Raw genomic sequence first — 14,634 nt, forward strand, 5'->3', positions numbered from 1 at the left:
TAGTCACAGTTGGTGTGTTTTGGCTATTATATACTTTATAATAGGCCTTTATGCCTTAAACTAGGACTTACTCGTACATGGGGCGTCTACAATTACTAGCAAGTTACAGGGTGTCATTCACCAGTGGTGGAACCCACTGACTCTTATTTCTGGTACGCATAGGTATAGTTGCCACTCGCTTATAACATAGCAAAAGTAGACAATTTACTGTTATTACTGCTGCATGCTTACACACACTGTTTCCAACATTTCAAATAGCCAAAGAGGGACACCTTTGTTTTAGGGGTGTGGCTATGTGGCAGATCTTTACCATTACTTGTCTATGTGACCTCTAGATTCTTATACGTGTAACCTATCAAGGGATTTAGATGAAGAATAATCTATTTTATTCACACAAATTAATGTATAAATACTTCTGCTGTTTCTTTACACATTATTCCAACATTTAGGGCTGAAGAACACTGGGATACACTGGTACCCACCAAACATTTAAATATAGTCAAACCATGAGAGATCAGAGTAAAAAGGAATGGGGATTTATGGACTCCTAAAGAGGGACACTTCAAGTTGTGAAATATGCACTTACTCTCCTAGATGTTGGTGGCTCCAGGGCACATGTATGTCTCATGGCCCAGGCCTCTACAGGGTAGGGAATTGCTGCTGATTTCTGTTATCATACTGTATATGACAGTAATAGTTTTACTCACCATGGTGTGCTTTTTACTCTTCTCTAAAGGTAGTAGTTTTGTAATAAACTCCCCAGTAGTAAAAATGCCAACGAGTAAGTACATCTTTAATACATTTGTAACAGTGATCCAGAAATAAATAAACATCTTATATCTTATATGTATTTACGCACAGCCAGAAACTCAATGAAATACAAAATTGCTTGCCTGGGAGTTAATCTGGCATCTTTGGTGACAGGCCAACATTAACCTAGAAAACATGCAAGGAGCTCTAGGGTAAGTAATATGTGTTGCTTGATCAGAGAGACCTGAGAGTAGCCTAGTTCCCTAGTGTGGAATCTTAGGATGTGGAGAGTGTTGGAGATGCTTTTATTCCCCAAATGACATTCATGAAATATTCCAAAGGTGAATTAAGCTATACATATTCAATGTACAGATGATGGGATTCCATGCTCCCTTGCAAGGTCTTTGTTATTTACAATGTTAATGGTATGCTTGGCATAAAAAGTGGATTTGTGATAGCTGTGGACAAAAGATGTGCAGCAATGTACAGCAATAGTGAGGAAAGCCATCATGCAGCCTGTGCTATATATTTGAATGATGTATGGTATGAGTTGGCACAGAATTACTTGTTTTCTGCGGAAAACAGCACATTTTACACTACATGTGCATAATATTATACACTGACGTAACTATAGGGGTCGCAGGTGCGATGGGGCCCGTGCCTCTAGGGGACCTAGTGGGACCCCTGTGACCCCTTCTTCCTGTCCCCCTGTGCGGGTTCTAAATAGTTTAGAAATGACCCCTGCGACCTGAACCTCACCAAGTAGGTCAGAAGGGCCCTTTCTAAACTATTTTAACCCCTTAATGACAATTGCCGGTTCTGGCACGGCACGAAAAAAAAGTCGATTATGACAAATGACGTGCCAGAACCGGCACGTCTTTAAACGGGTGCAGAAAGCGATCTACGTTCGCTTTCTGCACCCAAACGGCGTTGCTGTAATGCCTCGACCTCGAGGCATTCAGCAACGCCACGATGTCTGGCCCCTCCCCGTATTGTATGGCGGCGGACGCCCGTTTTAAAAGCGTTTAGGAGGCGATCAACGATCACCTCCTAAACTTAAATGGTGTCGCTGGAATGCCTCGATCAGGAGGCATCCAGCGACACCAAAAACTTACCTTTGGATGGACTGTGACCGCTCCGGAGAGCGGTCACAGCCGCAGCTGCCGGTGATCTTCGCCATCTGCAAGATGGCGGCGGCCCGGGAAAAAAACAATAGAGTTGAAAAAGTTCGCTAGACGGTCTCAGACCCTCTGGAGAACTCTGGCTCCACTTGCAGGTTGAATACAGGTACTGCATTCAACCATGCAAGTCAATGGAGCCCAGTTTTCTAATCACAGTGTGATTAGTAAAAATAAATTAAAAAATAAAATAAAATTAATAATAATTAGAAAAAAATAGTAAACAAAACAGTAAAATGTAAAAATAATTTCCCACTGATGTCACTATCAGGGGAACCTTCAAGTTGAAAAAAAAAATTTAATTTTTTTTTTAAAAAAGGCAAAAAAAATAAAATATATATATAAAAAATATATTTTTGTGAGCAAGTCCTAAAATTAGCACATTAGCTTAAAACAATTCTCGCATGGAGAGAGTTAAAATACTGGCATATTAAATGCCCATGGGGTGTGTACTTTTAAAAAAGGTATGATTTGATGGGGTAAATTGAATTGGCCGGGTTCAACAAGGTCCCAATTAACACGGGGGGAAGGATGGCCACACATCTAATTTCCAATTAGAAAAATGCACACATACCAAATGTGGCCTTTTAGTTCCCCCCCAAAATGACAAACCCATGCATATGGGGTATCACTGTACTCAGGAGATGTTGCTGAACACATATTGGGGTGTCGTGTGACAGCGGCATATACCAGGAGCTGTAAATTCATACATAACATAGGTGTGTGGGGGAAAAATACACACAAAAGAATACTACTGCAAACTTTGAAAAAATTCTGGTGGTAAAATGTGTGCATGCAAAGAGTTAAAATACCAGCATTTAAAATACCCTGGTGTGTCTAGTTTTCAAAAATATATGGTTTTGTTGGGCACACTGAAATGGCCCGGCTCAAAGATGTACCAAATAGGGCATGGGCAGTGGATCCCCAAATGCCAAAGTTCAACATTGAAAAATGCGCATGTCCCAAATGTGGCCCTTTTGCCCCCAAACAGCCAGGCAAAATCATTCATGTGAGGTATCGCTGTACTCAGGAGATGTTGCTGAACACATATTGGGGTGTTTTGTGATAGTGACATATACCAGAACCTGTTTATTCATACCTGAAGTAAAATGTGTGTGACAAAACAAATGCAAAAAAATGACTACCACAAAGTTTGACAAATACTGGTGGTAGATATGGTGCATGGAAAGAGTTAAAATACTAGCATTTGAAATACCCTGGGGTGTCTAGTTTTCAAAAATATATGACTTTATTGGGCATACTGAAATGGCCCGGCTCAAAGATGTACCAAATAGGGCATGGGCAGTTGATCGCCAAACGTCAAAGTTCAACATTGAAAATGCGCATGCCCCAAATGTGGCCATTTTGCCCCCAAACAGCCAGGCAAAATCATTCATGTGAGGTATCGCTGTACTCAGGAGATGTTGGTAAACACATATTGGGGTGTTTTATGATAGTGACATATACCAGAACCTGTTTATTCATACCTGAAGTAAAATGTGTGTGACAAAACAAATGCAAAAAAATGACTACCACAAAGTTTGACAAATACTGGTGGTAGATATGGTGCATGGAAAGAGTTAAAATACTAGCATTTGAAATACCCTGGGGTGTCTAGTTTTCAAAAATATATGACTTTATTGGGCATACTGAAATGGCCCGGCTCAAAGATGTACCAAATAGGGCATGGGCAGTTGATCGCCAAACGTCAAAGTTCAACATTGAAAATGCGCATGCCCCAAATGTGGCCATTTTGCCCCCAAACACCCAGGCAAAATCATTCATGTGAGGTATCGCTGTACTCAGGAGATGTTGGTAAACACATATTGGGGTGTTTTATGATAGTGACATATACCAGAACCTGTTTATTCATACCTGAAGTAAAATGTGTGTGAAAAAACAAATGCAAACAAATTACTACCATAAAGTTTGACAAAGGCTGATGGTAGAAATAGTGCTTGGAAAGGGTTAAAATACTAGCATTTGGAATACCCTGGGCTGTCTAGTTTTCAAAAATATATGACTTGATGGGGTAAATTGCATTGGCCGGCTTCAAAGATACCCGAAATGGCACATGGGGGGAAGAATTACCAGATTTGGAAAAAATGGCTTTGAAATAGCAAAACGCTACGTGTACTTATTGCCCCATAATGTGTAGAAAAAAGCAAAAAAACATAAAAACATTGGGTATTTCTAAACTCAGGACAAATAGTAGAATCTATTTAGCAGTTTTTTTCATTACCTTATATAGATGAGTAAAAGATTTTTCAACTAAAAGTTAGAAACAGTCATTTTTTTCTAAATGTTTCACCATATTTTATACTTTTTTTAATAGTAAATAATATGATACAATCAAAACAATGTCATCTAAAGAAAGCCCTTCTTGTCCTGAAAAAAACAATATATAATGTGTGTGTGTTCAATAAACGGGAAAGAAGAAAATTACAGCTAAACACGAGCAGCGCAGAAATGTTAAAACGGCCATTGTCACGGAGGGGAAAAAAAGTAAAATCAACCTTTGTCACGAAGGGGTTAAACCGTCACAGGGAGACAGGCGCATATCGGGGTCACGTGACCCTGCAGCGAAACTGAGGCTGCCTACACAGTGTGTGAGCAGTCGGATAGCAAGCTGCAAGAGCAGTGAGAGGTAAGAGGGTGCGGGCGGGAGGTGGGATTTATATTTTTATGTATGTATGTATGTATGTATGTATGAATGGATGTGATCATGGATGTGTACTTGTGTGTGGGCATGGTCGTGTACTTATGTGTGTGTGGGCATGGACGCAGGGCCGGCCCTATAATGGGGCAGACTGGGGCAATTGCCCCAGGCGGCACTTTAGAAGGGGCGGCACTTTGCCGCCCCAAGCGTTTTTTTTTTTTTGTAGCGGAGGAGAGAGAGAGGGGCACCGAGTGGTTTTCGCTTACCCGCTCGGCGCCCCTCTCTCTCTCTCTCTCCTCTGCGGCGAGTCTCCCTGTTCGGTCCCGGTGCCGGCTTGTAATGCAGAGCGCCGGAAGTGACGTCAATTTCCGGCGCTCAGCATTACAAGCCGGCACCGTGGCAGAGCAGGGAGACTGTTTAAAGGTAAGTACCGGGGGTTGGATCATATGGCGTCGGCGAAGTTTAAAATGCCCCCCCCCCGGCGTCGGCGGGGGGGGGCGGCGTTTTAAACTTCGCCCCAGGCGGCGTTAAGTCTTCGGCCGGCCCTGCATGGACGTGTAGTTTGTGTGTGTGAGCATGGGACTGTACTTGTGTGTGTGTAAACATGGAACTGTACTTGTGTGTGAGCATGGAACTGTACTTGTTTGTGTGTGTGTGAACAGGGATGTGTACAGGCCCGGACTGGGACAAAAAATAGGCCCGGGCATTTAAGCCTGAGCAGCCCATATTTATTTATTTATTTATTTATTTATTGTTAAAGCCCACCCTTCATGTACCATCTTTGCATTTAATCATTCACACAAATCATTAACACATTCATTAATGCAGTCTCACAAATCATTCAAGCAATTCATCCTCACATGAATTCATTAATTGTCATACGCATTCACACAATTCATCCACACATTTATTCATTCATTCTCATACACATTCACACTACCCCCTCTCTTCATCTTATCTGCCCCTTCTCACTATGTTCCCCCTTTTCACTATGTAACCCCCTTCCCCACTTCTCAATATGTACCGTCTCTATCTATCCCCTCTCCCCCTTCTCACTGCACCCTCCTCCCTCACCCTACTTACCTTGTTGCAGGAGCAAGCAGCAACTGCGACCGCGCCTGTGGCAGGGCAGGATTGACTTAGGGGCTGATGGAGCTGCAGCTCCAGGCCCCCACCTTAAAATAGGCCCAGTCAGGACCGGACTGACTGGGCCTATATGGGCGCATTAACGCAGAGCCCCTTAAGCCCGCCGCAACTGCAACCGGGTCCGCCACTCTAAGGCAGAGCCGGCCTTAGGTGTTCTGGCGCCCTGTGCGGACTACTCCTCTGGCGCCCCCCATCCCAAAACAAGAAAGGAATAAAAACTTGTAACAAAACTCCCCTTTCACACTATCTATCCCCCTGTATGACTATCTTCCACTTCTGCCCCTTCTCACTGACCCCCCCTCTTCTCACTGTTATCATTATATACTGAGGCAGACATTGACGGTGGTACAGCATAACACCTATCACTATATACTGAGGCACACATTGACGGTGGTACAGCATAACTGCTATCACTATATACTGAAGCAAACATTGACGGTGGTACAGCGTAATCCCTATCACTATACATTGAGCCAGACATTGACAATAGTGCAGCATAACCCAAATCACTATATACTACACCAAACATTGATGTGGTGTAGGCCTACCACTTCATTGTCTGGCTTAGTACTAGGGATGCACCGAAATGAATTCTGGACTGAAACCGAAAATGCAGCATTTACCTGTCCGAAACCGAATATGACCTCCCCACACCATAAAAAAAATCTAACACTTTTATTTAAAGTAAGTAACACACCAAAATAGGACAAAACAATTAAAAAACAATATTATATGTGTGTATATATATATATATATATATATATATATATGATTGTTAACAGCAATCACATTCTTATCATGCCCAGACATACCCAGATTCCAGGATGTACTCGCAGACTGGGCATGATAGGAGTATGATTGCCCTATCTACCCCTTCTTGCTCCCTTCTGCCCCATCTACCCTTTCTCACTCCCTTCTCCCTATCTACCCCCTTTCCCCTGTCTCACTCCCTTCTCCCTATCTACCCCCTCCTGCTATCTACCCTCTCCCTCTTTGAAGTTCACTTACCTTTCAGGAGTCCTGCAGTGGGGGTGCAAGGCCTCTGTCTCCCAGCTCTGCCACTGTATGGAACAGTATAGAGTGATGGGAGTTATGTTGTACTTTTAGAGCATAATTAGATCATGAAAAAGACATTGGAAATGGTACAGCATAACACCCATCACTCTTACACACTTACCAATCCACACACATATACCAATCCACACACATATACCAATCCACACACATATACTAATCCACACACATATACTAATCCACACACATATATACTAATCCACACGTATATATACCAATCCACACGTATACCAATCCACACGTATACCAATCCACACGTATATATACCAATCCACACGTATATATACCAATCCACACGTATACCAATCCACACGTATACCAATCCACACGTATACCAATCCACACGTATACCAATCCACACGTATATATACCAATCCACACGTATATATACCAATCCACACATATATATACCAATCCACACGTATATATATACCAATCCACACGTATATATACCAATCCACACGTATATATACCAATCCACACATATATATACCAATCCACACATATATATACCAATCCACACGTATATATACACCAATCCACACATATATATACCAATCCACACGTATATATACACCAATCCACACGTATATATACACCAATCCACACGTATATATACCAATCCACACATATATATACACCAATCCACACATATATATACACCAATCCACACATATATACACACCAATCCACACATATATACACACCAATCCACACATATATATACACACATATATACTAATCCACTCTCACTGAATGTTTTCCTACCTTTCCTCTTTACAGCTCCTTTTCCTCCTCTTCTTCAGTTCTTCTGTCTTCTCTGTCTTCTTCCGGGTCGCGGCTTCAGTGTTGTGCGCCGGGATCTGACAACAAACCCCGGCGCACAACAGCTGTTGCCGCGCAGATCACAAGGGAGCGGTATCGGAGGTCTTTAACAGACCTCCGGCTCCCTTGAGTGATTTTAAGCCGGGTTGAACCCGGCTTAAAATCACTCAAGGGAACCGGAGGTCTCTTAAAGACCTCCGATACCGCTCCCTTGCGAGCCTGCTTCTCCAGCGGCGGACATTACTGTCCGTCTCTGGAGGGGTGCCGGGTGCCGCAAGTTGGCACCCAGTGCGGACCGCCCCCTGCAGTGTGGCGCCCTGTGCGGTCGCACACCCCAAAGGCCGGCCCTGCTCTAAGGGGCCGGGAAGTCCCCACCAGGGCCGGCCTTAGGGGTCTGCGGCCGCACAGGGTTTAAATTAAAACATCGGGTTTTTTTTCAACTTTATTTAACATCCTCCATGTTAAATAAAGTTAAAAAAACTTTATTTAACATGGACGATGTTAAATAAAGTTAAAAAAAACCCCCGGTGTTTTAATTTAAACCCTGTGCGGCCGCAGACCCGTAAGGCTGGCCTTGGTGGGGACTTCCCGGCCCCTTAGAGTGGCGGACCCGGTCGCAGTTGCGGCGGCCTTAAGGGGCAGGTGCCCCTTATGCCCTGCGTTAATGCGGCCATAGGTAGGGTAGGGGCCTGGAGCTGCAGCTCCATCAGCCCCTAAATCAATGCGGCCCTGCCGTGGCCCGGCCCACCGGGCAAATGCCCGGTTTGCCCGATGGCCAGTCCGGGCCTGGATGTGTACGTGTGTGTGTGAGAGAGTATAGGTGTTTGTGAGCATGCTTGTGTATTTGTATTTGAGCATGCATGTGTACTTGTGTGTGTGAGCATGCATGTGTGTGTGTGTGTGAGCATGTGTGTGTGTGAGCATGCATGTGTGTGTGTGTGAGCATGCATGTGTACTTGTGTGTGTGTGAGCAGAGATGTGTTCTTATGTGTGTGTGAGTATGGATGCGTAGGTGGGTTGAGGTGAAGTGTGTTAATGAGTATGTTTTAGTATGTGTAATTTGTGTGTGTTTACATTTGTTGTATGTCGGAATCGAGAGCAAAGGTCAAAGAACGCACAAGTTGTTTGGGGGCAATAATGGCACAGGCTAGCTGTTGAAGTTAGGGGGGCGTGGTTTCTAGTTACGCCCCTGATGTTATACATTGTGGAATCAAAACATATCTGGCTTTCTGCCTATACTGGACAGGATATTAAATATATTAACGCAGGTTAAAAAGATTACAATATTGGGGATGGCTGTGAAGACCATTAGTGGGTATGATTTTCTGATGAGGGTTTTCCTAATGTTAGGATACAAAAGCAAAGGTTTGAGACTTCACATGGATAGAAAACATTTTCCATGAGTATCTAGAACATGCTTTATGTCAGAGATGTGTAAATGGCTGGATAAGGTGTGGATGTAAATGTAGGCAGATGTTCTACATTCTGGATCATGTTCAAGTGTTAGCTATGACATTATTATGGTTACAAATAAATTAATATGTATGTTCATACTTTTTACCTTAGGCCTATAATAATATGTCTTTCCAGTTATGAAATATATTTGTTCGCTATCTAGCTGTGCTGTAACAAAATACAAAAACTAGGTACAAGCTCTCTTACAGTACTGGTATAAAGCAGTTTAATGTTTCGCTGTCACTGTAGAAACAAGTTGTTTCTGTACCTAGATGATTAATTGGTTGGTTAGTTTTGTATTGTTTCCACACAACATATTTTTACTCTAAAAACTGTTAAACTAAATCTGGGATCTAATTTCTATTATTTGTCCCTATGTCTATTAGTTTGAGTATACTTATTATTTTTAATCAATATGGACATCTGTACTGTATATCGGGAAAACCAAGATTGTTAAATAAATGTAACTGCTTTCAACAAGGTGCAACATTTTAGTAATGTTTTTCTCTTGTTTTGTCAGTGTTCCAAATATTGTTTCCATATTGCTTTGATTTCTCCCTGAAAAGTTCTTATTTTCTTTCAGACAGTAACTTTGTTCTGGGTAATGCCCAAGTCCTGAATGTGTTCCCTATTGTGTACTGCTCGGATGGATTCTGTGACCTGACTGGCTTTGCCCGTGCTGAAGTAATGCAGAAAAGTTGTGCCTGTAAGTTTCTGTATGGCCTGGAGACAAGCGAGCAGCTCAAGGACCAGATACAAAAAGCCTTGGATGAGAAGAGAGAATTCAAGACTGAAATTATCCTCTACAGGAAAAGTGGTGAGTAATTGTTTTCAGGCAAAGAAACATTTTTAAGCAGATGTATCCATGAAAATAAAATTTAGGATGCCTAAACAAATAACTTTAGGGAAGCAAAGTATCTTGCTATGGCTTTGTCACACCTGCCCCCGAGTCCCGGCTGCTTTGATCCTGCTCGCTAAAGTACATAGTTACATAGTTATATAGGCTAAAAACATCAAGTTCAGCCTTTCCTATATCTGTTAATTTGTTGCTGTTGATCCAAAAGAAGGCAATTTCCAATTTTGCACTAACCAGGGAAAAAAATTCCTTCTTGACCCCAAAATGGCAGTCAGATTTCTCCTTGGATCAATAAGCTGTTTCCCCATAATTAAAGATTATATCCCCGAATATTATGTTTTTCCAAGTATCCATCCAGTTGCTGTTTAAACATCTGTACAGACTCCGATAAAACTACGTCTGCAGGCAGAGAATTCCACATCCTTATTGTCCTTACTGTAAAAAACCATTTCCTCTGCCTTAGACTAAATCTCCTTTCTTCCAGTCTGAACGCATGACCACGTGTCCAATGCATTGTCCTATTTATGAACAGATTTCCACACAATGGTTTGTAGCGGCCCTGAACATATTTATTTAATGTTATCATATCCCCTCTGAGGCGACGTTTTTCTAAACTAAACAGATTTAAATTTGTTAACCTTTCTTCATAACTATAGTGCTCCATTCCTTTTATTAATTTTGTAGCCCACCTCTGAACCCTTTCTAGTGCTATGATATCCTTCTTTAGAATAGGTGCCCAAAATTGCACAGCATATTCAAGGTACGGCCTTACCATTGATTTATACAGAGGCAAAATTCTATTTTTATCCCGCAACTTGATGCCCCTTTTTATACACGACAATACCTTACTGGCCTTAGCAACCGCAGACTGACATTATACATTGTTGCAATTCCCAAATTCTTCTCACTTGTCGTTACCCCTAATTCACTACCGTTTAGGGTGTAGGTTGCTTGTGCGTTCCGTACCCCGAACTGCATAACTTTACATTTATCTACATTGAATTTCATCTGCCATTTGTGTGCCCATTCCCCCAGTCTATCTAGATCCCTCTGCAGCACTGTAATATCCCTCTCGCCCTGTATTACTTTACCTAGTTTAGTGTCATCTGCAAACACAGAAACATGACTTTCAACACCTACTGCCAGGTCATTTATAAATATGTTGAATACAACTGGTCCCAGAACAGAACCCTGAGGGACACCACTTACCACTTTTGACCAGCTTGAAAATTTACCATTTATAACAACTCTCTGTTCTCTATCTCTAAGCCAATGTTCTACCCAAGGACAAGAATTTGCATCTAGACCGATTTCCTTCAGTTTGAATATTTGTGGAACACTATTGTGTGGAACTGTATCACTAATGGAGACTGCCCTGGGGGCATGGTCTCACTGTTTCTGCAGCAATGCCCGGGAGGGTTGGTCTTACCTTGCCCCGCCGTGCTGCTCGTAGTTCCAAGGAGTGCAGATGCTCTCGCTACTCAGCTGACATTTAAAGGGCAACACCTACTCTATTTTTTTAAGCAGAACATGCTCAATTTTAATTACTGGGTGTGCACTTCCTTCCCTTTTATATCTATATTTACCCTCACTCTCTTTGTAGTCCTTTTCCATGCAAGAGCTAATTTTAATGTTATTCCTCGTTAGTGCTGTGTCCTGCATCCTGCACCAGTTTCCAGTTCCTTGCCTTGACCATAAGTTATATTCTCCTATTGGATCATGAACTGTGTACCAGACCTCTGCTGGGCCTTGACCTTCGTTCCCTTATCCCTGTGTACTGAAATCATAGTGTACTGAGTCATGCTCTGGTATACCCAGCCTCAGCCTGCCTTGTCTAGGATTCTTTGTTGACAGGTTAGGCTTTGGCCTAGGTTAACCTCTTAGCAGAGGAGGACTAGTACTTACTGGAGGACTATGGCAAGTTCATCAAATCCTTCAAGTCAGTCTGTGAAGCGCCCGGTCATAAAGGCTCAGCTAGTATGGCCCTCATGGATCTCCACCAAGTATTCTGCCCACTTGTACTTGTGTGGTAGAATTCCGTATCTTATCCTCTGATATTGAATGGAACAATGCTGCTCTGATTACCAACTTTTGAAAAAACCTAAAGCCCGAAAAGTACCAAGCTTAAAGCAATATGGAGAAGTAACTTCCTGTGACCCTCTGATGGAGTCATATGGCCACTACGTAGGCTCTCTTTGATTACCATTCTGCAGGTATCTTCATTGACCAAACATGGGCTAAGCAGTATCAAGTACTTGTGGTGCCCAAAGAACTTAAGGTTTCTGTCACATCCCTAGATTGCAAACCTATCAGTTTCAGCCACGTGTTCCATGACACGGTTTCATTGTGTCTTTTAGTTGGGGTCTTGCATCAGGAAGATTTCATTCTGGAAGTCATCAGCAGTCCTACAGTGATCATCTTATTGAGACTTCCCTGGCTCCATATCTATAATTTCCACATCAATTGGCAGTTAGCTCAGACTGAGACATTTTTAACGCCTTTTGCTGAGAGTCCTATCTGTAACATATCAAACTCATTGCACCCATGTTGATGCAGAGACCCCAAGCAGAGACTACGCCTCTTAAAGAAGCACATATAGAAACATATAAAGTGACGGCAGATAAGAACCATTCTTATCCAGTCTGCCCAACCTCTGAATACTTTCCTTAGTCCCTGGCCTTATCCTATATCTAGCTTAGCCCATGCTTGCTTAAATGTCTTCACTGTATTAACATCTACCACTTCTGTTGGAAGGCTATTCCATGCATTCACTACACTTTCCATAGAGTAAATTTCCTGATGTGACCTTTAAACCTTTGTCCCTCTTGTTTTAAGACTATGTCCTCTTGTTGTGGTAGTATTTCTCCTTTTGAATAAACTCTCTCCCTTTAAGTATTTAAATGTTTCTATCTTTAACCCCCCGTCACGTCTTTCTTCCAGGCTATATATCTGTTAAGATCCTTTAACCTTTCCTGGTAAGTTTTATCCTTTAATCCATGAACCATTTTAGTAGCCCATATCTATATCCTTCTGGAGATACAGCCTCCAGTACCGTACACAATACTCCAAGTGAGGGCTCACCAGTGCTCTGTACAACGGCATGAGCGCTTCCCTCTTTCTACTGCTAATTCCTCTCCTTAAACAACAAAGCATTCTGTTAGAATTCTTGCTGCTCTATTGCATTGTCTAGCTACCTTTAAATCCTTTGAAATAATTACCCCTAAATCCCTTTCCTGACATGGTGAGGTTATGGATATCCTCTATCCTTATCTGAGAATCTCACAATAGATCCAGGACAATTTACGCAGGAGATTCATTCAACCCTACTCTTCTCCAACCTTGCAAGGTTCTTTTTCATCTCCAAAAAGGAGGGCTCATTATGTCCTTGCATAGACTATTGTGACCTCAACAAGATCACTGTTAAGAATAAGTATTCACTACCACTCATATCCGAGTTATATGACCAACTCCAGGGATCCAAGTACTTCACTAAATTGGATGTTTGCATCAAAAATTATCACGAGTAAAAAACTGCATTTAACATGTGGTGTGGCGACTGAGTACCAATCATGCTTTTTGGCCTATGTAATGCTACAGCGGTTTTTCAGTCCTTTGTCAATTATATCTTCAGAGACATGTTACATTTGCATGTTATGGTATGTCTTGACAACATCCTTATTTATTCCAAGTCCCTGGCAGAACATAAAAGCTGAATATGTGACTTTGAAAAGTCTTCCATGCCATTTTTGGGTTACATAATTTCCTCAACAGGTTTAGAGACAGACCCAAACAAAGTCAAAGCGGTGGTGGATTGGACTCCCCTCAGGAACCGCAGAGCTGTGTTTCCTGGGTTTGCCAAATATTATAGGAAATTCATGTGTAATTTCTCTAAAATCACAGCGCCTATCATGGCCTTGACCGAAAAGATTGAGTCCTGAGGCTCTCTGCTTTTTAAAGGTTAAAAACAGATTTTACTGTAGCTCCTGTTCTCCATTATCCAGAGCCTTCTCTACCATTCATGGTGGAGGTTGATGCTTCTGAGAATGGTGCAGGAGCTGTCCTATGTGAAAGAGACCCCAAAAGTAACTGCATACATCCATGTTCATTTGTCTCTAAATCATTCTGGTCTGCAGAAAAACTATGATATTGAGCATAAAGTTGTTAGCCATGAAGCTGGTTCTCAAAGAATGGAGGTACCTCCTAGAGATAACAAGGGTTTGCATGTCCAGTCTTACTGATCATAAGAACCTCTTGTATCTAAAAACTGCCAAGAAACGTTAGGCAAGATTGTCTTTACCAGATTTAATTACATCTTAACATACTGACTTGGTTCTAAGAAATCCAACTGCTGTCGTGCGTCCGCCGCGCGTCCCTCTTCCCTCTTCCTCGGGTTGGGGAGTCCTCGTGGTGCCTGCCGTCAGAACCTCCCGTGCTGCTCGCCGCCAGGGATCACCTTCTTCGCCGTCCTCGTCCGTCGTGGCGTCGGTCTCTCCTGCCGGGGGTCTGAGGGGGGGGTCCTGGGGAGGTTCTTCTCCTGTCCTTGGTGTGCTGGACGTGCACGCCGTCATGGCGGCTGGGAATACCATACCCGGCAACTGTGTACGTCACTCTAGGGGGCGGGTCCTCACGCTTTTTACCTGATTGGCTAATTATTTGCTTCAGCTGTTTGGCACCAAATTTAAACCCCCTGC

At 42.6% G+C, this 14,634-nt stretch overlaps 1 protein-coding gene across 1 annotated transcript in view; it reads left to right on the forward strand.

Annotated features, from left to right (window-relative positions):
* Nucleotides 1-14,634, forward strand: part of LOC128501308 (potassium voltage-gated channel subfamily H member 8-like) — a 213,783-nt gene that overhangs the window by 79,280 nt on the left and 119,869 nt on the right. The window contains exon 2 of the mRNA XM_053470740.1: nt 9,671-9,904. Within this exon, the coding sequence (XP_053326715.1) occupies nt 9,671-9,904 (234 nt within the window). The remainder of the gene's footprint in view (nt 1-9,670; nt 9,905-14,634) is intronic.

Source organism: Spea bombifrons, chromosome 7 (assembly GCF_027358695.1).
Source record: "Spea bombifrons isolate aSpeBom1 chromosome 7, aSpeBom1.2.pri, whole genome shotgun sequence".
In the NCBI taxonomy this organism is placed as follows: domain Eukaryota; kingdom Metazoa; phylum Chordata; class Amphibia; order Anura; family Pelobatidae; genus Spea; species Spea bombifrons.